General features: G+C 42.0%; 1 protein-coding gene and 1 long non-coding RNA gene across 4 annotated transcripts; one reads left to right on the forward strand and one right to left on the reverse strand.

Annotated features, from left to right (window-relative positions):
• Positions 1-5,196: 5,196 nt before the first annotated feature.
• ntn5 (netrin 5) lies at positions 5,197-20,245 on the forward strand. Its single transcript, XM_034105538.2, has 7 exons — positions 5,197-5,307; positions 11,081-12,543; positions 13,069-13,257; positions 15,149-15,298; positions 17,736-17,786; positions 18,355-18,435; positions 18,664-20,245. The coding sequence occupies exons 2-7, from the start codon at positions 11,091-11,093 to the stop codon at positions 19,251-19,253; spliced, it is 2,514 nt and encodes an 837-aa protein (XP_033961429.1). The 5' UTR covers positions 5,197-5,307; positions 11,081-11,090; the 3' UTR covers positions 19,254-20,245.
• Positions 18,994-23,249, reverse strand: LOC117463346 (uncharacterized). Of its 3 annotated transcripts, none has more exons than XR_004553903.2 (3): positions 20,320-23,249; positions 19,205-19,233; positions 18,994-19,083 (listed from the first exon to the last, which is right to left on the reverse strand). It is a non-coding gene; the product is annotated as an uncharacterized lncRNA (long non-coding RNA). The 3 variants fall into 3 exon arrangements; XR_004553901.2 differs by having other exon boundaries at positions 20,255-23,249; XR_004553902.2 differs by lacking the exon at positions 18,994-19,083 and having other exon boundaries at positions 19,144-19,233; positions 20,255-20,463; positions 20,576-23,249.
• Positions 23,250-23,553: the final 304 nt, after the last annotated feature.

Genomic DNA, 23,553 nt, shown 5'->3' on the forward strand with positions numbered 1-23,553 from the left:
CTTCCTCTGTGAAGGATGTGAACTCTCACCCCAGATACCCCTTCACAGACCACCAGGGCCTTTGCATCCTTTGAATGTCTACAGTGGTTCCTGCAATTAATTTACAAATTAAAACTACTTCCTTTGATTGCATTTTGGTGGCCTGTAATAATACTGTATCCCATTGTTATAATATGCACCCTAATTACTGGTTGAATCTGATAAGGATATGTTCTTTGCAGATGTTTCACAGACTCACAGCTGGACGGCTCCAGTTTCCTGCCCAGAGACCTCCTGCAGATTCAACTCGAACCTTTCCTCTCCAGCAGCACCGTAGACAGCTGTCAGCGCTGCTTTCACATGTTTGTTTAATACCTACAGTGTAAAGAAAAATGCCTCCACATGTGTCATATTGTTGTCTTTGGAAATATACAACATGTTACTTGGAAGCAGAGCCCACTTTAAACAAGGATCCAGTGAGAAAGGCTTGTTCGTTCACGAGCAAGAGGTCCGTTTTGCTCACTGTTGCATCCATCTTTATTGTGTCGACTATTAAAAAATGAATGCAGAACATATTAACATTTAAAGGATTTACTCACATGTATTTCCTAGCGTCAGGTGGAGGTCAGTGGATGGTGACGAGGTCTGAAGGATTAAAGAGACAGGATGCAAAATCCAACCACAAGAGGGCCCTGAGGAGCACAGGCAGACTGGTAATGCTTTGAATACTTGTACTACTCAAACTGTATTGAATAAAATGTATATATATATATATATATATATATATATATAAAAGCTTGTGATTCATAAAACAATAAAATTATTAAAATAACCTTATTGTCCATTTTGAGTCCCATTATGTTTCTCCTTTGAACCAAACATAAATATGTGTATTGAACTGATTTAATACAAATATTTAAGTGCCTGTGACCTTTTATGTGTTAATGTGCAAACCAGAGAGGGGGTCCTGGCACAATTTAAACCTCTTTTACAATACATAATAATACACTATGTTTATAAAGCATTATCAAAGAAAGTGCTTCTCGTGGTTTCAGCCATGTTTAAAACGATTCAAGACTACAATGAGGCAATCAAATAATAGAAAATAAAAAATAGTTTTATATAGTGTTGTTGGAGCTTTTATCCTCTTGTTATTTGCAGACCCAATGTTGCCTGTGAATGTGCTATCGTCATTTATTTTTAATATAGTGTTGTAATGAAACACAGCTGAATACTGGAGTATTTTCCCAATTAGATCTTCCATATAATAATTGAATAAAGTGTTTCCAGGTGTAATGATAACAGTCTCGGAATAACATTTTCTTCGCTTTTATTTTGCATTTTCTTGTTAATTTAAACCGCTTTGCTTCTCTTTGATGCTTTTACCAGTATGTGCATGCCATTACATATCCAATATTTAAGACCATACTACTTGTGTTGTCGTTGGTAGCTCTCACTTTACCATTATCTATTGGACAAATATTTGTTCATTCTATTTAAGAAACTGCAGTTGCTCCATTTGTTTCTGAGACAACTGAAAAACAACAAAAGGAACTGGAACATTTTTGCAATCAGAGGACTTAAGCGGCTTAGATGTGTGTGCTATTACTGAATGTGTAAAGGTGGAACAAACAGGTGGTTGTTCTTGGCTAAAGTAGAAGAAGCTCAGACCTTTAGGCTACCAGGATGCTCCACCACGATAAATGCGCGACCTGATAAATGCTTCTTGGAATTTCTGGACTTGTAGCTTCTTCACACTGATCTTTTCTCCTGAACTCTGATCCTCTGATCCTCAAACGCAGCAGGTTAATTTGCAGTTTATTGCAGAACAACAGTCTCCATCCAGCACTTGCCAACTCTCGTGGAAAAACAAAAACATTGCATTTGGTTCATGGCAACAGGGATAATTTTCCAATCAGCTTTTTTTGCCAACCATGTTTGAGAGCCAAAGCCTGAGATGTATCTTGTTGCGTTAAAACATAATCATCATAGTTACCACCACGAAAATGCTACGTGCAGATATTTGAAGAATATTGGCATTCCTGTGTGTTTTTATTGCTAAATGTCAGAGTTGATAACCTGGATAAAAGTCTAAAAGAGAAGCCTGTTGCAAACGTCTGTCCATTATTTCCTCCCTCTCCATGCGTCTGCATACATCGGAGAATGTCAGAGGGGAGGCAACATGATCTGCGTAGATGACGGGGGGCGACCCCTGAAATGGACAGGATATTTGAGATACATCTCCATGTTAATAGAAGATCTTCTTACAGCCTCTGAACCTTGATATCCAGAAGTAAAATACACTGTGAATTGTAGTAATTTATTTACACTATTAACCTCTGTCATGGATGGCATGCTTTTGGTTCGGTTGGTTGGACTACCCAAACCCTAACTCTGTTTTTTTAGCAGGCTTGATTTTCATTAACCCAGGTGAAAGGGTGTAGCCTGGGCCGAGGCATAACTCATTCATTTTTGGAGTAGATCCGAAAAGCGGGGTGAATACACGACTTATTTTTCACTTATAGAAACAGACTTGGTCTTTTATCCACTATCATGCAATCACATATTGTATTACCCTTTTACCCATAATTTAGCTTTATTTGTAGAAGGTTTTTTCAAATGTTTAAACAGTGTCATCAGCATACATTCAATTATTACTGTAACATATATATAGGGAGTAAATTGTAGGGGGCCAAACACTGTTCTTTGTGGAACACCAGTTGTCTTTAATTAATATTTTCTTTGTTCCGAGTTGAACATTTGGGCCGATTCTTTATGTTCTTCAAAATAAATGTACTGTCAAACAGATTTTTCCAAACACAGGTTTCAATAACATTCTTTCTTAAGCCTTTTTAAAATCCACATTTGTCATTGTTTTTCAGAGGGTAGATCACTTTGCACTTATTTTACTTTACATGTTTCCCTTACAGAAGGAAATTGACTTAGTAATAGTTATATTTCAGATCATAAGATAGCACATAATCACATTTGAGTTACCAAAACAAGCATTTAAGGTTTTTTGCCTCTGTAAATGTTAAATAAAACTACAGTGTGTAAAACAGCTTTTCGACGTTTTGCCTGTGAACATTCGTATCTGATTATTAAACCACAAAGCACAATGCCATTATTGTTGAACTTTAACAGATAATCCATCAACTCAACACCTATGTATTGGGAAATCTGCTCTTATTCTGTCACGGTGGCTTAATGTTGACTTTTATAATTACACCTCCATGGTATTTGGTGTATTATGATATGACTGTTAGCACACTCTTAGCTGCAGGGTGCAACGTTTGGCAGCACAAGGCACCTGTCAAGGACCACCTGAAGTGTTGTATTAAGATGTCAAACATTTTCATCCTTTTTAGTGATGATTTCTGTTATCAATTTGCATATTTTTGAATGTTCCCATCAATGGTACCAATGTATTCCACCTCCATCCTCTCTGAAATCTCTTGTGCCCTTGTGTTTACGTGACCAAAGTGCAATATCTGATGCAAAAACGTGCTATTTCACCCCTCAATTTACTTTATTGCACTTGTCCTGCGTCCAAGGATAGCATTTCTTAACTGCACTGTAACTATTCGACACACACACACTCACACACTCACACACACACACACACACACACACACACACACAAACCACACACACACACACACACACACACACACACACACACACACACACACACACACACACACACACACACACACACACACACAAAGCACACCTGGGGAAACATTCCTCGGGGGAAGTCATCAATCAGTTTTATGGCTTTCTCTGGGAAAGTTTCCTCCTCTCCAATCAAGCGTCTTCCCTCCCTCCACCCTCCGTCTCGATTCTCTTTCTTATATTTCCATCTGTATCAGTTTTGGTTCACATCTGAGAACGATCCTCTCCAGCCAATTAACTTCAACCGTTTTTCTTAGTCCACCGAGGGATAATCGGAGCAAACTGCAGAGTGAGGTCTTTGCCTGGACGATATACAAGATAAGACTATTACAACTGGATTTCCTCTGTGTACTCAATTTGCCCGCCAGTGGGAATAAATGTAAATGTAGAGGATTTCCAGAAGGTAAATAAAAGAAGTTCACAACAAGACTTTAAATGTTGAACAAAGTCTTACAATTCTAGTTTTATTTCAAAGAGCAATAACTGCCTTTAAAGTAGAAAAATCCACTTGTCTCTAAATCAGAGGAACCGGTTTGAGGAACTGTTTCCCCTCAAGTGTGTTGAAACAACAAATACAGATAAATTGTTTAATTTCAAATGAACTAAGGTTGCCATCAATGGATTTGAATGTGGAAGGAGTATTTATTGGTTAAAGACCCTGAAAACCAATTCACTTCTCATCATGTGTAACAGGATCCTACAAGAACATAACATTTTCAGCCAAAGATTTATTTTCTTAATTGAGAGCTCTTGATTTAGTAAAATATATTTCTGTCTGACCTCTGCTAATTTTAGATGCATCAGTGCCTTTAGGGTAATTGGAATTGTATTACATTTCAGATAAAGCTGCGTTTCTCCAAACATTAAATTATTTATATTAGTTAAATATTGTATATACTTCAAATAAAAGCAGCTATTAAACAGACTGCAATTCTAGTACTGTGAAAAGGTATGGAAGTAAAGAAAAAGTAGTCTTCATGCAAAATAACTTACTTCAGATTGAAACATGATTATTGTTTTATTATGTTGACCATTATTGTTATTTGTATGTTTTAATCATTAGAGCAAAAGTAGAAAATGTTGGCTGAGGATAATTTTGCCTGTTGCGATATTCAACATGGAGTGGTGGTCAAAGTGACATTATCAATACAAAATAACCTGGCAAAGAAATTAAAATGCTTTATACTTAACAATGGCCTGTAATCGTTTTTCTTATTTTCTCTTTTATTTTAATATTATTTTTTGTAAACCATAAAATCACAATAGAGTAACTTTTTAGCCTAGACTCAGTTTGAAAAAAAAAACTCCTTGTTTGAGTTTGATACATTTTGCCATGTTTAGCAGAGGTGCTCTGCAGGATGTGACTCCTCTGGAGGTGGGAGCACTTGGCTCACTTCAGTTATATGTTATACTTTCAGAGACGCACCTCCCAGCTGATCCCGTTCATTTATCTTCCTCCTCCCTCCCCCTCCTCCTCCTCCCCCACTGCCCGGTGTGTTGCCCCCTCTCTCTCTCTCTCTCTCTCTCGCGGTAGTTTCTGTCTTCAGCTCTTCTCCGCAGACGCGCTGGAGCTGGATGTCCGGACACTTGCTGCTGCGCTTCTCTAAATGATCCGGAGAAGTGAGGAGAAGGAGAATCACTGCGACGCACATGGTGAGTTCATTTAGCCCGTCCTCTTTCGACACAAGTGTAATTGCTTTTGCAGTTGTGGGTACTTGAGGGGTTTGTAAAGTTTGATCTGACGTTAAAGTCCCGCGTAATGAGTCGTGCGTAAAATGTGACCTTCCGTTTTTTGACACCGAGGTAAAATACAAGGCATGAATAACAGAAATGTATTTGCAAAACCTTAATATATTTACATTTCTCAGCATACAAATGTATCATTTGTATTTTTAGTCTGACGTATCAATACTTTTCAAAAGGGACCAAGCAGCCTGATGTTTGTTTTCTTAAATTAACTAAGACATTCGGCCGATATGCATCCGTCTTTTTTTATTCTACGTTATTGTATATTATAAAAAAACATAAATATTTGGTTGTTTACATTTATACTACTTTAATAGCATCTTCAAGCGCTAAGCCATGGAAAAGGAGGATATTTATACGTTTCCTGTACTTATATGTTATACATTGTAATAATACATTTAAAGATGATCCTTTACTTTAAAAATAAGGACTGCATTTCCTTTTAACTCCTTTATTTTAATAACTTTCCTGTACACGTTGTAAATTCACGTGGCCTTAGCACAACAAATCCATTTTAAAAAGCAATTATCAACCAAATAGTTTGACCTTTTTTTACTGTTGCGAAATGAATAAAGAAAGTCACGTGAAAAACATAAAAGAATAATAGTATTGTTATTTTAAACAAGTTAGACTTTAACTTTGCAAATAAAGCCCTAACACCAAACAATTGAAAGCCTATCAAGATGTAAAAAAAGAACATCTGCTGGAAGCTTTCAGATGAAACTGCGATAGCGTAACTCTGTAAATATTAGTGTTCCTCTCTGCGAGATAAAGCTAAATTGACTGCAGCTAATTTGTGGCTAACAAGTGCAATTAGCTGTAGAATGAAAGCAATTACACTGCGGGCTGCACTGTTAGCTCTTGCCAAAGTCATCAGCCTAAATATGATAAACATTCATGTCTAATGAACCGCAAGTGAATGAGTATTCTCAGGTCTAATAAATGAAACGCCCGCAAAGTGCGTGTGACTGCGGGCTGTTTTTCTTCTGAGGTCCGGCTGATTAACTTTCCTAAAATCCGTCTGCATCACTTGTATCAAGATGGATATATTTGCTTTAATAGACCCCGTTCTCCTTTTTTAATCCTATTAATTCTCAGGGCGTTTCTAATGCAGTTTTATAGTTGGCCCTGGGTCGTTATAATTTAACATTTAATTCAAAGCAGGCATTTCCTTTTTCTAATGTTTCAATGATAAATTAGCCAACAAAAATCATGGGTGCTTTTTATTTGTTTTTGTGCTCATAAAGGGGGCAGCCCTGGAGTATTTTGGTGTTTCCTTTTTTCTCTTTATTAACCCCCTGTATGACATTTTGTAGATTTAATTGCCACACAATTACAGCCAAGGGCCTTACTTTTATTTCTATCATGCCCGGGGTTGTCTTTGGCGTGACTGCATCATGAAATCACAGTGATTTCATTTCCATCTGTTTTTCAATATCAACATGTGAAGCTGGATCTGCCGGAGAGCGTCTTGCCAACTTGTATGAGGCCGTAAAGGGGAGGGGGAGGATTGACAGGAAACTTTTAAATATCAAGTGGGTAACATGTGTTTTTTTATTCAAAAATGAAGTGAGCAGTGGCTTATGGGTCGATGAAGAGGTAGAGACACACAGAGTATGTGTGTGTGGAGTTGGCTCCTGGGGGCCTCGCACATCCACTGGGTGTTTCGTTGGAGGTGCAAACGTGAAGGACAGAGGCCTTTAGCTAAAGATACAAGCAGTGATAATCCATTTTGTGCTGTCTGTCGCTTTCACCTCCTGGGCTGCCCCACTAAAATTAGATTATTACACCTAAAACAGAACTCGTGGAATCCGCTCCGTGTGGAATAACACACAGATGGGCTTCAACTGTGCAGGCAGGAATGCGGTTTGAGAATACAGACCGCATACGTAGCCTTTCTCTTCTCACCCGAAAGCCCAGTGTTGTATTTCTGACCGGCTGAGGACAATTGCAAATTAACAAAGGTGTCAGTTTGGTAACATGCCCCGACAGGTGCCTCGGTTCAGCTTCAAACATGTAGGCTATAAGAGAGAGGGCTTATATAATTGATCATATTTATTTAAAGGATGTGTGTCTTAGAGCAGAGATCCAATGAAGAACCCTGGGTAATCTTCCTGGTGACTCCATCAGTCAGATGAAACTGTCTCTGTGTTTATTTGTGGAAACCACAATTAGGTGTTTGAAACTCACCACAGAGCAGGAAAGCGATTTGAATTGAACATATTTGCCTCCGTCCTGCTGGCCAGTGCTGCTTGCCCATGACGAGGAATGTTAAATTGTGTGAGACAGGCCAAATGCAGCTCATCTGCGCACCAGAGCAGCTCCAGACCCAGACAGGCCCACAGCTCCAAAGTGTGAACAGGCCAAAGAGTTAACAGGTAGAGAATACCACACACACATCAGGTTTCCTCGCTCTATTTTCATAATTTAGCTAAATCCCAAAAGATGAAAAGGATTGAGAAAGTGAAAATGTAGTCCAAACACAGAAAAAAAGTCTATATTTTCTCTTTTCTGATGTTCCAATTAGAAAAAGACTTATCCCATAACAACAGCAATTATCAATTAACCCCAAGTTGAAGACCATAGGGTAACACAGACACACACAGCCAAATAAAAATCTTTCTCCAATTTCTGTTTATTCTTATCTCCAACCAGGACGTTAGAGAACGTTTTCTGTTGGTTTGTTTGTCGGCAGAAAGATAAGGGAAAAACTACTGGCCAGATTTTTTATGAAACTTTGTGGAAGGTTGTAGCATCGGTCAAGACAGAACCCATCAAATGTTGAAGCGGGGTGGATACACGCTCCCTTTTTCTCCGAAGGAAACGGCCTTGGTGGAAGTATATGCTCTCCGATTGCCCTTCTAGTTCTCATGGGAATCAAATTTCCATCCAACAACCCCAAAAATAAAAATATAGTACAAGTAGTATAGTATCGACTCCAACAAGTATTTTATATCTGCAATTAATCTAGATCACTTTGCTACGGTATGGTTTCACTTTGATATCCACAAAAAGATCTGTGTCAAAAAAGCTCCATAAAATCACATTTGATCCAAGCTGTAATTCAATAAATCATGTCAACTTCCAATAGGTTGAATATTTATGGACACTTTATATGCATACATTTATTTAGATTTCAGCCTTTACCAATCCATAAAAGATGAGTTTCTCCTCCTGACATTTATCTCAGCTTCATAAAGAATAGAAATAGAATTAGGAAGTGGGGACTGGAGAGCACGAACATGAGCGCCGCTCTCAGCTCTCCTCTGTTCGACTATGCTGTAAACATGCCCTCAGGTTGTCAGCGAGTATTTTTCCAGCCCCTTGCCAGCCAAGCATAGTTGCTTCTAAAGATCACCCGCCGGAGATGTTGATCTCATCTTACCACTATTTTGGCTGTTTAAGCTTTTTAAAAACATAGAGATTGCTGCCAAGTCATTTCAAAACGTAATGTTATTTTCAAATGGAAGCATATATGTTTTGTAAATTAGACCTCAATTTGAGTTATTGAGAAAAGAGAAAGGGGTTGATGGCCTCTTTCAAACACGTGCTATTTGTAGTCAATATGCGAAAGAATAGGTGGGAAATATCAAACAGCTCTTCACAAGTAATAAAGCAGGTCTTCAACATGTTCTTCCGACACCCTGGCCGTGTGAATTGATTGAAAGCGGCAGAGAAAAAACCATTGAAACCATATCCGGTGGGTTACAGTGCGGTTCCAGACAGATGATCTAGTTACGGCAGAAGAGAAAGTCCTAGCCTGGAGGGGCGAATTAATAACCTCAGGGGCCTCTCTGGGATGAGCATCCATTTATCAAAGTGGTTGTAATGGGCGTATGTTTAATTAGTCATGTAATGTGGCAAAGACAAGAGCAAGTGCATGTCATGGGAATGTTAAACAACCACCCCCTTTCTACACGTCCAAACCCTGAACCCCGCCTACGCCCTGTCATCATTCCTCATCCAGAGCGAATCCTTCCACCACGTCCCAGAATCCTCTCATAACCTATACCCTGCTCATAATCTTTGACACTGTCTTGTCTTAGTATACAGCCAGAGCATTGACACTAAGTGAAACCATAGACCTAATTAATCATCAGATCAACTGATCCCTAAGTCCTGCTTTTTATCAGTGCGTTCAGGTTCCCATGGGGCATGTCTTGACAAGTCAGGAATGACCGGCCGAGGCATTTCGGACCCCAGGAATGTGGCTCGTTGGCACCAAGGTCACCGTCAGACAGCTCATCACGGCGCTCGTAGCTTGTAGCGTTTCCTGTAGCAACACCACAAAAAAGGGTCGCTCGATATGCCTGATCTTGGCTTTTGTCCTCACTAGGTTTGGCAGATTGACTTTCTAGCAAGTCTTTGCTTCGGGAGGTCAGGAGCGGAGGAGTTTGTCCAAAGCAGCTGAGGGAGTGCCACGGCCTCCTCGCAGGCCCCTCAGAGCTGTGTGGTCCCTGAGGGAAGCCTCATATTTCGGTCGTTGGCTAATTGAGCGGGATGACGAGGCCGGAGAGGCTCTCAGCCCCGTCCTCTCCTACGGGTTTGGTTTATGCAGCCCTGCTGACTTTGCTGTCAGTGTCAAACGCTTGTTAGGACATCATCAATCTCACAGCAGTTAAGAATATTCCCAGAGCAGAATGAAGGGGCCAGGTGATAAATTCACAGGAAGACGTAAGAGCAGAAGTAAAATAGTTTGGAACCCTAACCCTAGTTATCGATGAGAAAATGACAGTCCTCTCAAGAGAGAAAATAAACAAGGGTTATCAAATGAGTAAAAAGCAGCAGGTGTTGAACTGTCTTTGCAAGAAACAAATAGAAGAAGCCCTTGTTGGGAATGTGCCTCAGGGCTTCATGTGAGCGGTAAAAACAGTGAATCACTTGTTCCAGAGAAAGCTAATGCATTGTTCGTTTTGTCATGCCAAAATTAACGCTCTCGGGTATCAAATCTTGACAGAGCAATAAATTACACTCATCACCAGTTATAAGAGACGGGAAGGGATTTGTTCTAGGATTGGACGTATACAAGTCCGTGTTTGTCTTAACCACGGAAGTATCCATGTAGGGGCTTAAGCCGAACACACATTTCAAATCTATAAATCATTTCTTACCATCCTCAAGCCTAATCTCCAGCTCCTCTTCTTCCCTCTTTTCTACCCTTCACACAGCTCGTGCTCAGGCCCCTTGCTCGCCTGCAGCACTGACCAACGGTAAAATGATTTGAAAAGGAGAGCCATAAACGTGATGGATGTGGTCCAGCTCAGGGTTTAGCCCCAGCTGTCGGGCATGTTTTTTGTCATTTCAGGCAGACCCGCTGGGTGTGCGTCCTTCTTCAACCACTCTTCTCCGGGGTTGAAGGGAGTTTAAAGACAAATATGTTCTTAAAAGTTGTCATGGTCACGGGTTCAAACCAGTGGCCCACACTACTGTGAAGATGAGAGATTACATTTTTATGGGATGAGGTCTTTACTGGCATCTACCGAAAGCCAATAAGGTGCTGTTGAAGTGGTGCAGTGAGCTGGTATCGTGTGTTTTCAATAAAGGCACAGGTGGTCTATCTTAAATTTCCCTCTTTGGATTTAAAGCAATTTATATAAATCAATCAGTGTGCATTTTTTTGTTTTATGATCTAGCTCCCATGGGTTCCTCCTAAAATATATATTTTTTAAATCTTCCACAGGCTCGATGACATGATGTTCCTGTCCTTTTCCCCTCCCCCTTCCACTTCCACTCCTTTCTTCCCTGTTTTCCTTCTGCTCCTTCTTTTCCTTCCTTCGTCCCTCGTTTCCTCTTCCCTTTCCCACACCCCGTTGAGCTGGACCTCGCCTCATGACCCCTGCTACTACCTTGACGGTCGACCGCGACACTGCCTGTCTGAGTTCATCAACGCCGCCTATGGAATCCCCGCCGATGCTAGCCACTCGCTACAAGCACATGACCATGACAGCAACATCTCCAGCTTAACGGACCTCCACAACCCCCACAACCTCACCTGCTGGATGGCTCGCGGAGGACCTGACACCGGAGAATGGGCCATCACGCTACCTCTGGGCCGCCGCTTTGATATTACCTACATAAGTTTGCAGTTTTGCCAACACGGGGAGCCATCGGACCCGATCTCTATCTCGATCCTGAAGTCCATGGACCACGGGCGCTCCTGGAGGCCGATGCAGCACTACTCCAACGACTGCCTTGGGAACTTTGGGTTGCCCTCCCAGACAGTGGCCCAGACAAGGCAGCAAGAGACGGAGCCCCTCTGCTCAGACCCTCGTCCTTTACAAAAGCAGCGGGGTGGCATGGTGTTAGCCTTCTCCACCCTGGACGGACGGCCATCTTCTTCTGACTTTGACTACAGCCACACCCTCCAGGACTGGGTGACGGCCACAGACATCCGAGTAGTCTTCCACCAGGTGTCCAAAGCACCCAAGATAGTGAACTCTGATAAGAAAGGGGAAGTGCGATGGCGGGATCGTGTAGAAGATGACAGAGGGACTGGGCTTCCGAGGTGGAGACCGGGCTACAAGGGGCGCACTGGAGATCAGGTGGACAAGTTAAGCACAGACAATACACTGGGAATTTTCGACAGAGATATAAGGGGGAGGAACAAAGAGGAGAAAGTGGACAAACACCCAAGGAGGGGTCATTATAAAGAATCAGGGCAAGACGAAGATGGACACAATGTGACCAGCAAAGAAGGTGAGGATAGTTTCAGCACGGACACGCTCACTTCTTCAAAGAAAGGCGGGAAAGCCAGAGGGCGTGGCCGCAAGAAGGAAAACAATCCTTGGCTACCTTGCCCCAATGGAGGTTGTACTTGGACAGTTGAGGGGCAGAGCAGGAACAACAGGGGGAGGGAACTGAGGAAGAGGAGGAACAATAACCTCAACGCAAAACAAAGCTCCAGGAATCTGCAGTTGGCCCCACCCTCTGCTCTCCGACTTCCTTTGGCGCTTTCGGACTTGCAAGTTGGCGGCAGGTGTAAATGCAACGGACACGCTTCCAAGTGTCGCCGCGACGACACCAGAAAGGCAGTGTGTGTGTGCGAGCATCACACAGCAGGACCCGACTGTGATGTGTGTGAGGATTTCTACTGCGACCGGCCGTGGCATCGAGCTACACCCACGCACCCAAACCCCTGCGTTGGTGAGTCCTGCATCCTGTTGCTAAACTATGAAAAATGATGAAAACTATGAATTCTGACAAATAAACATCTGAAACATAACCAAGGCTACAAGAAAAACAACCAAAAAGTATAGTATAAATATGATAATGTAAGTGTGACATGTAGGTTATACTTTTTTTTCCTTTTCCCAAATACTTAAAAGGTAGAACAAAAACAAAAACATATTCAAAAAACATTCAAAAAATCATAACAGATCTCACATTTCCCATAATTCAACTGGATAGTGTCTTCAGGTGGACCCTCACTTAGAGTTAAACACTCATGTCGGTCAATCTCAACTCTGACAATTTGTAACGCAAGCTTTCTGTTTTATATGAGCCCTCTCTCAATTCAAGGTTAGATGACATCATGGGGGTTATAGTACAAATATGATTGAATTCTGATTATGTATGCTTGCATTTCTTTTCTGTTTTAAAACCCTTGAACTTAAAAGTTATCACTCCAAACAGTGGATGTGATACCTTGTGATTTCTTTCCTTTTCCAGCCTGTGAGTGTAACGGCCACTCAACCAAGTGCCGCTTCAGCATGGAGGTGTTTCAGCAGTCGGGCCGGCACAGTGGAGGTGTGTGTCAGAAGTGTCGGCACCACACGGCCGGACGACACTGCCAATACTGCCAGAACGGATACACCCGCGACCAGAGCGTACCAATGAACCACCGCAAGGCCTGCCAACGTAAGTCACCAAGTGTGTGTGAGTGTGTGTTTACTAGCTTAATGGGAAGAAGGGAGTGTATTCTTGTTTGTGCATCTGTGCATATCCATGGGGTGAATAACTTAAATTACTGTGTGTGTGTGTGTGTGTGTGTGTGTGTGTGTGTGTGTGTGTGTGTGTGTGTGTGTGTGTGTGTGTGTGTGTGTGTGTGTGTGTGTGTGTGTGTGTGTGTGTGTGTGTGTGTGTGTGTGTGTGTGTGTGTGTGTGTGTGTGTGTGTGTGTGTGTGTGTGTGTGTTTTAATTACATGCACACTGTCTGTGTCCGAGCGTAAAGAAGTGTTTATGGGGTGGTTACATTGTGAGAGCCTGCAGCTATTCCTGTTAGCGATACGCACGAAAAAAAACACACAAACCCCGCTGAGCTGCCACCTGTATCCCCATCGTTACCACTGGTTGGCATCTGCTGTGACCCCTGACCTTTGACTGGTCACATGTCCTAAGTGACTGTGACACTCTGGCATGCTGCATTGACCACAAGCCCAATATATCCAAAGTTAATGGGCTCTCTTTGAGCTTGACACACGAACAGGGACGAAGAAAAATACGAGCTATCATTGAATATCAACATATTCGAGCACTTTGTATGCATGAAACAATAGCAAATTCATATCCTCCCACTCACAGGCTTACATCTCAGCTTTAATTTATCGAAGATATGTTTCACAGAGTTACCCTTCAGGGGCCTATTACTCATTTTCCCAGTCAGGTTGTTTGGACTCATTGTAAGGATTTGTGTAAATATTACCAGAGCGTGAACAGATCTGCTGAAGTGTGGCTTCCTCTCTCTCATCTGTCTTGTCTCATTGGGCCTTATCCCATGATAGTGGTGGGAAATAAAAAGCTTTGCATTGTGAACCACGGCAACTCGAGGCAGAAATCATTATACAGCATCACATAAGCCAACATTAGGAGACACAAATCTGACAAAATATTAAGACAAAGGCATCTATATGCTAAAATAACCAGGGATAATAAAATAACCAGGGATAATAATGGAATTCATTCTAGAACCCCTATTTGTCTTTCTCTGACAAACGAAGACAAATAAGCATAACCAAACAAATCATGCCGTTGTGTGACATCCATGATGAAAGCTCTATGGAGGAATTAGCATGTGTTTACCCAACAAGAAAGCTACAAAATAGCCTGTATGGTGTTAGTTAAGGTCTTTGCTCAAGGACATTCCCTTAGGACAGATGCTGTCAAGCAGGATTAAACTCAGGTCCTGTCACTGATGGATGGTCTCCTTAATCCTGTTTACTGTCCTTTGTGCAACAGTCACAGATGTGTTAGCTTAATATATCTTTAACTTGCTTCCTTGTTGTTGCAACCTGATGCACAATGCTCTACAATGCCAGGGCAACCTAACCAAAAAGCTTGCTTATATCCTTGCCTACTTCAAATGTCTACAAATGAAACATATTCGCATGTGGAAACTCCCCAGTGCAATTTCATTCCTTTACGATTGGCCTCTGAAAGCCTTTACTTGGTATCTGAAGCAACCACAAAACCACTTCTAAAAATCTGCACTAAACAATATTGAAAAATGTCAAAAACGGCTCGAATCACAAAATGTGAGAGGCATTCCTCGTAGTGACAAACCCATCTTTAAGAAAGTAAATATTGATTTGCAGCTGTGAGAACGAGTCAACAAATGCTTATTTTGCTGCATGTCTGTTAATGCTGGATGAAACTTATTTTTGATAACATGTCACCTCCATTTTTAGTATGTTTTGCTGTGCCAAAGTGGCCAAAAAAAACCTAACAATTGGTGTTGTTTCCACCTTCAGAATACATTTGTACTTTACTTCCTATGTTTGTAATTCTCTATTCACCTTGTTCTGCCTTTCAGCATGTGAGTGCCATCCTTTGGGAGCAGTGGATCGATGGTGTAACCACACATCAGGTCAATGTCTGTGTCGAGAAGGGGTGACCGGCCCCCGGTGTAACCGCTGTGCTCCGGGATACAAACAGGGCAAGTCCCCTCTGCGGCCCTGCATACGTAAGTCACCTATCAGTAATAATATATGACAATCATATGGTAGTTGTCTCTGTGGAGCACCAGAAGCTTTTGGAGAAGAGGGCCCCCGAATTCTGGGGCACAACAGCAATCATATCGTCATAGGAATACCGAGTACTTTTATTATATATGGATTTTGAGTCTTAACTTCTCTACACACAATGTTGTCTCTGCCAATGATGCATGGCACCCTGCTCAAATGAATCACAGACTTTTAATAGCTTGATGTCACTCATAATTAAGTGACCTCTTTAATTTCTCCTTCAAACTCGTTTGCTTGTGGCCTAAATGGATTAAACCTCCTATCAAGCTCTCTAAACCTTTATCGAGTGGTAGCTCAATATAAAAGGGGCCGCTGCTGTCCAGACTAATTTGGCCCAATCCCCCAGCGCGTCCCCTTGTCATCATCCCTAGAGACGGTCTCTATAGCAGCGTTAACTTGAGCTGACCGCTACAGGGAAACCTCATCTCCAGCTGATGTGGGATCAGCGTCAGATCAAGTGGATTGTTTCATATCTCTGTGCCTGGCTAGCACCGAACTTCAGCCATGAGCGCTAATCCACGTGTACTTCCCTGGCTAATCGCGCGAGTGCCGACAACTACACAGGCACTGCGGTGTGTAAGCCCCAATCAGGTGACATAGGAAGCCAGCAGGGCAAGCTTCACACCTGTTGTGCAGCTCAAAAAGCCCCCCATCACAGGGCCCAGACTCATAACTCTCCCAGTGAAAGGAGTGTGTGAAAGAAAACCTTGTTTGTTTTTACTGCCAGACCATCTCAGGCTATGTATAGCATCCCTTACCCCCTACCACCACCTCTAACACCCGCCTCTCATCAGACAGACCAAAAGGCACGCAACCAACAGGCCAAACTGTAAAGTTAGCCCCCGCTGAACCAAGTCTGCACATTGTGGCAGCATGGACATTATTGCGATATGACCAATGTTGGCAAATTAACTCAAACACGTTTTGCAACAACTTTTTTGCTGCTTGAAAGCATTTCATTTACCGTACTATGTGGGTCTGAATTGGCTGCAGTCAACATCATTGATATCACTTCAACCAATAAGTACAAATGAATTGAGCACAAAATCTGTTATTGTATTTTTTCCCCCAAGTTGCAATATGAATAGATATCACAATGTCAGATTTTCCAATATGGCAAAGCCCAACACTGAACCTGTCATGAGGGGTATAAGTAAGGCACTAGGAAGGAAAGGAGACATGTTTAAAGTAAGAACAAAAAGCTTCAATAAATTAAGCTGCTACTAACATCTTTATCCATACTTAAGAAGCTTACAGAATAATATATATGATCAAGATGATGAAAAAAGAAAGGCAAACTAGCCAGCTGGCTTGAAGGTAAAGCTAGCTGGTGGGATAGCCATTGCTAGCTTTACCTGAAGCTAAAACAAAATGTGCTTTTTACTTACTGTTATCTGTAAAACAAAAATATCAATTTTGATCTTGATAATTCAGCAATTAATTTTACATAAAAACATTAATGGAGCTTTATCTGTATAAAACAATGAAGGAAGTAAACCCCAGGTAAAGGTACTAAACATAATGTTAGCTAGCTAATGTTAGTTTAGCATTCCAGGCAAGCTGAAATAGATAGCAAAACACTTATATTTAATTCCTATCACTCAAAATGACATTTATTTGATGCATCAAAGTAATTACCATGGGTAATATTTAAGCTGTAACATTTAAAAAACACTGAATTTTTCTCTGATGATTATGTCTGAGTGCAGTTTTCACATTTGGTCTTGTTTTCTTGTATACAGATATTTCCTAGATGTATCATAATTTTTACATTTTTATACTGTATTTTTAACGCAATAATTAGTACCGTAAAGATTTTAAACAATTCAAATCGCGCTGCTCACACGTGTATTCTGCTACCTAATAATGACCCTTCACATACTGTAGGCCTGTACTTAGACATACAAACACACAGCAGCTTCCTGTCTTTTAAAAGTGGGGGTGTAGGGTGTCACTGTCCCAGTTGTGTCAGAGAGGACAGTGCGTGGACGGGGGAACGGAGTGTGAGCTTTTACAAGAGGCCTGGACAATACACGGTCCAGTTCAGCGTCAAACGCACAGTCAAAGCCACACTCTGTTTAACGTTTGAGACAAAACCATGCAAAAAGTGATGGCTTGACCTTATTAAAATACATAAAGTAAAGTTTGTGGCTGTGTTTAAGTGTGTTCTCCTTGGCCGTAAAAGGACCACACGCCCACGCTTTTGACACTTGCTTATCTTCTGTGCAGACATGCCCCACGTACCGAGAGGCATTCAAGCATAGCACACATTACACACACTCGCTCTGCAACAACCTGACAGCTCATGTGGGAATGCTGAAGCTTCTCTGTGTATCTTTTCCTGTCACCTGTCTGAAGCTTTGCTTATGTTTGCAGGAATTCAAGAGGTCGCTCCGACACCAGTGTTTCAACCTCAGTACAGCATAGGTGAGCAGATCTACAGGCTGAAATCACATAGTCCTCTGGTTGTATTTGGTGTTGTATTCTGACTGTCAATTTTTTATTATTATTATTTTAGTCATGCTTTGGGTTATTTTACATCTATGCTTTTATCTCCTATTTTCATTTTTTTGTGAATCACCTTGGAACAACTACTTTAAAAGGTGCTAGAATAAATGTTTCACCTTCCACTGTCATAATAACAAATGTATTCAATGTCCGATCTTTCTTTTTAACAAAGTTAATGTCACCTCATGTACAGCATACACATTTTTCATACATCAAAACAAATCCCCCCCCCCCCCCCCCCCCCCCCCCCCCCCCCCCCCCCGCTCTAAGTCTTTATGCAGCAGCTTACCACTCCCTCCTAGCGGCGGCTTGAGGAATGTCCCACCTGCTGCAGTGGGGGTCATCTGTTAGTCACAGGATACTGTGATGACAAATAGAAGCAGCCATATTGTAATTAGGGGGAAAAGACATGTGCTGATATGCTTGCTATGAAATGATACCCTTTCATTTGATGCATTCTCCCTCTCTCCCCCTCTCTCTGTTGTAGCGGAGGAGTGTGTTTCATACTGCCAGCCTTCTCAGGTCAAAGTCAGGATGAACTTGGAGACCTATTGTCTGAAGGACTTCGGTTGGTGTCATGTTTTTTTATTTGTTAACGTGTCAAAAATGAACAATAATGTACTCACTGTTTTTCCTTCTTCACTTTGCTTCCTTTTTTTTTTAATCTCATGAGTGAAACCACATTTGGGTCACAACCCCCCACAATAATATTAAAAGTAAAAGACTAAAAACAAAAGATTAAAAAGGAAAAATTATACATTTTTTTAAGTATAAATTGCATTTCTGTCTTTCTCAGTGCTGAAGGTGCAGGTGCGAGGGATGGAGCGTTCAGGTCCCTGGTGGCAGTTCTCCATCTCGGTCCAAACCGTCTTCCGGGCAGGGTCCAAATCCCGCATCCGAAAGGGCCAGCAGTCCCTCTGGGTCCCCGACCGAGACCTGGGCTGCGGCTGCCCCTCCCTCCACGTGGGCCGGACCTTCCTGCTGATCGGTGCGGAGGAGGGGGAGCGGGAGCGGGGCTTGGGCCCGGAGGAGAGTCGCCTGGTGGCGGACCGCTCCACCCTGGCCCTCCAGTGGCGGGAACACTGGAGCCCCAAACTCAGGGGCTTTCGGGGGCAGGACAAGAGGGGCCGCTGCCCGCCGAAATCCCCCCACGAGCACCACCATCACAGGGAGCGAACAAACCCCCAGTCTGGGTACATCCCCCCTCACCTGCTGACTGAGAAACCAAGTGAGGACACACACGTGGACACACACATAGAGGACACTCAAACATCAGTGGTGCCACACACACAGTCCCACAGACAGGTGAAACCCACAGAGGAGACCCCATCGCCTACCCCCACTCTGGTTTGCTCCACTCAAGGTCCTGTTCACAGAGAGACATAAAAACAAGAAATGCACGGCTTCAGAGTTTTATATTTTTACAGAAAGTTTCAGGAGGCATGACTTTTGCTTCCTCCGCCTGGACAAACTCCCCTTCACCCACACATGCACATGCACATGCACGCACCCACACCCACACCCACACACACACACACACACACACACACACACACACACACTATAACAGCTGTAATATGACGTTCAAATTAATATCCAAAGCTGTGAAGAAACACACGTTTCCTCATGTACAGTGGCTATCTGTATGTGGGTTTTATTGGAGGGTATTTGCTAACTTTCAACCAAATCGCTCACTGATGATCAAAATACACACAACTTGTGCCATGTGAAATATATATTGTCTGAATGTTCATATTTTATACAAAAATTATTATTGAAAATTAAAGACGGACACATTTTTCCGACTGTAATAGAGGGCTGTTTTTGTCTAATAAAGATTTTTTTTAAAAGATTGTTTTAATCATATTTATGTATCGTGTAGCACAAACACAAATAAGAGATAAATAAATTAAATAAATAAAAATAAAAGTGACAAATGCAGTCAATGCTGATTCATTACTGTGATGTTTTCTTTTTCAAATAAAAATAATAAATGAAGAAAAGTGGCCATGTTTTTTATATAGCATTTCATTTAATTTGTTGATATAAGTCATACAACAGAAGAAGCATTACAAATATAAAATTGAACTGAAACAGCTTTGTAATATTTCCAAACTCATTTTGAATATTGGTTTGTATTTTTTAGGTTTTTCCTTCTTCATGTGTGTGTTAGTAGTCACACACACACACACACACACACACACACACACACACACACACACACACACACACACACACACACACACACACACACACACACACACACACACACACTGTACCTTTAATTCACACTATACATTATTTGAGAAATGTGACACTATCTACAATCTGCCCCTAATTGGACAGCTGACAAAGAGACCAAACAAACTTCAGCGTTATTTTCTTACCATGTAGGGATCCTCAGATAGGCTTTGAGGAGCCCAGATATGAATCTAAAAAGCATCAGACCAACCTGTCGTCATGACTTCTGTTGCCATTTGGGAGAGATGGCGTCATAGCCCAGGGGGAATGGTGGTGGTGGTGTTGAGGGTATATTAAGACAGATGTTGTTTTGGTAGCAGCGGTGTCAGCGATTGGCTGTTCCACCGTGTTGAAGCTGTGAATGAAAATACAAAGTGAAAAATAGACTCGCTGACTGATGAATGCTTAGGACTGAACACTCACTGAATGTGTTTATTTTTTATACCCATGAGGTCCAAACATCTCACCATGTTCTTTCAGCAGCTTCTTGGGGCCAACATAAACCAAGGGAGTCCCTAGAAACTAAACAGAAAAACAATTGTTTTATGAATATTATTGTGATTATGTAATTGTGTTCCCTCAGGGCCCCCGAAATAAGTAAAAGCTAGTTTTGCAAGTAAATCACTCGGGAAATCCTCCAATATTAGCACATTTAGTTTGACCTGTGGTCCATTTAGCTTTACAACGTTTGTTAGCGTCTTTAAGCTAATTGTTTTGGTTCTCTCAGATAAGCTTCACTTTACTTTACATTAAGCTGCTTTAAGGGGGAAATCTGGCTACATTTGATTTACATCAAATGTAAATCAATAAATAAATTTGCTGCGAAAATCCGAAATCCAAGGAAAATATCTTACTTTTTGCAAGGGAAAGTTATGCTAACTTCTGGCTGTAACAGTAATCATTTACGGTACACTGCAGCGTTACAGCTCACATCCGCACTTATACAAACGTGGTGTGTTGGAGGGAGTAATGGGGGGTAGGGACTGACAGAGTGTGTGTGTGTCAGTACATGCACAATCATGTCTTGGAGGCCCTTGGAGTGTGTGTTTGTGTGTACGAAGCACCTGCTGCGTTGCTGCAGGAAGCACCTGTCAGCGGTCGTCTCCTCAGCCTCTGTCGACATGAGGGTTTGATCCTGAAACTCCCCAAACACACACACTTACACAGACACTAACAGACAACTTAAGCTAGCGGCGTGTTCTGCTGCGAAGCGCAATACACACTTTTCCAAGACACTGTGGACAAAGAAGCCAGGGCTTACTGTGTTGGGAAAAGGGGGATCTTCTTTTCTCTTATGAGTGTGTGGTATTATGTTTACAACCTGCTGAGGGTAGGTTTTACGAGAGGTGACTCCTCCCGCACTGCAGCCAGAGCCAAAGTTCAACAAGCCCTCTCGCAAACACACAGTTGTATTTGTATCCTTTAATTTCCTTTTCTTTTACTCTCTCACACACACACACACACACACACACACACAATTCACTTCACTCTCAAAACTCTTTCTTCATACACAATTCAAAGTTTCTCACCCGAGAGATCTCAAATCCAAGTTCAGCCGGTTTCACCGTCACACCGTTGTTCACGAGACTCACACACACGCACACACACACACATAGGGCTTCTGTTAACCTGAGAGGCAGAGGGTCAATCCCTGTGATCCGCAGCCTGCATGCCTTCCATACAGACAGGCCGCCGACACAGCAACCCGACTCCCAGCTAGATTAGTGCTAATCAAGCATGGCACAGCTCCGGGCAGCGACACCATCACACACACATACGGTATACATGCTGCAGTACAAGCATGTGCACCCCAGCGGTTCGACATTTTGCACAAATTATTGCTGTTTTTGCATCTACAAACTGTTTAAATGTAGATATACATCCCAAACAATCATTCATTGGGAACTCTGATCAGCTTGTGTGTACAAACTGTGAAAAGACTGTAATTATAGGAAACATTTCACTGAGAATTTCAAGATAATGAAAAAAACGTCAGCTCCACCTGAGGAGGGCCAGTATGATGATGTTATTTATAGAGCGCTTTTCAAGATACTCAAAGACACTTTACAGGGTAAAAATTCATAGAAATATCATTTAAAGAACACACTTAACATATATAAAACTCAATATGGTATAGGGTTTACTTGTGCTTTATCTAAACTAAATTCCAAACCATTTAGGTAGCATTTGGACAAGTAAGAGCCATGATAAACACAGGTCAAAAGTAAAATAGATGCTGAAAAGTGTCATATTGTCACATTGTTGAAGGCCTGTGAGTTTCTTTAATGGCATTTACAAGTTCACAAATGTCTTGTTAGCTGAGGAAAGAGATTCAAAAAAGAAAAACAATCCCAGTTTCTAAAAAAGAATAATTGTGGGTTCACCTGAACTTAAACCTAAAGAAATAGGTTTAATGTTGGTCTGTTTAGGTCTATCTCCAAAATACGTGTATACAAATGACTCTACCACCATATGTTTCAAAGAATTTCCACATAAATAACATGGCTGTATAATCTCTGTAGACGAGACAGTCAGTGTGTGTGACTGAATGGAACAAGTGCTGTCCAGAAACTGATGTCTCCTGTAAAAATGTTCCCAGCAGCCCCAGGTGTGGACCAGTCGTCTGGTCCCGTCGTTGGTCACAAACGTCTGGGACGTCTTAGGCCTTCCTGGGCTTTGTAGTCTGTCGCCTGAACCTCATTTTGTCTTTGTAGTCGCTGGGCGGAACTTTATGTTGGCAGCCAGCGTGTTAGAGGGGACAGGTGATTGATGACTCTGAGGGCAGCAAGGGTGAGCCACCATTTTCTTTCGGTTTGTTCTGGATGTTGTTATGGCGTCCAGGCAGAGTCTATTAGTGCTGGAGAGCCGGAGTCGGGCTGCAGGATTAGTGATCAAAAGAGCGAGGGGGGGTAAAAGGTTGAGGGGTAACACAAGCCCGGCCTGCCCAGGTGGTGCGGTTGAAAAGAGACGCCCCATCTGTGGTGTGGATGGGTCGAACATGGGCCGTGAACATGTGTGTGTTGGCTTCCAGCACGGTGTGTGTGTGTGTGTGTGTGTGTGTGTGTGTGTGTGTGTGTGTGTGTGTGTGTGTGTGTGTGTGTGTGTGTGTGTGTGTGTGTGTGTGTGTGTGTGTGTGTGTGTGTGAGTGACTTTTATGGGCCGTGCACTTCGTGGTGAACTCCGTCTAGTTGGATTTGAACCGTAACCGATTGGTTTTCAGGCTCGGAGAGGTGACCCCTGACCCTTTTTTACAACATCTGCATCCCTGACTTTTCCTCCACCACATTTTAACTCCCCGTGCCACCTAGTCAATCTGCCGTATAATGAAAGTTACACCACAGTAACACAGAAGACATATTGGGATTCATTACGGTTTTTTTACTTAATATGAACTTATTTTTAACTATTTATTTTATCCTGGCCAATTCTACATTTGACTGGTAAA

This window comes from Pseudochaenichthys georgianus, chromosome 18 (genome assembly GCF_902827115.2).
Source record: "Pseudochaenichthys georgianus chromosome 18, fPseGeo1.2, whole genome shotgun sequence".
Classification (NCBI taxonomy): Eukaryota; Metazoa; Chordata; class Actinopteri; order Perciformes; family Channichthyidae; genus Pseudochaenichthys; species Pseudochaenichthys georgianus.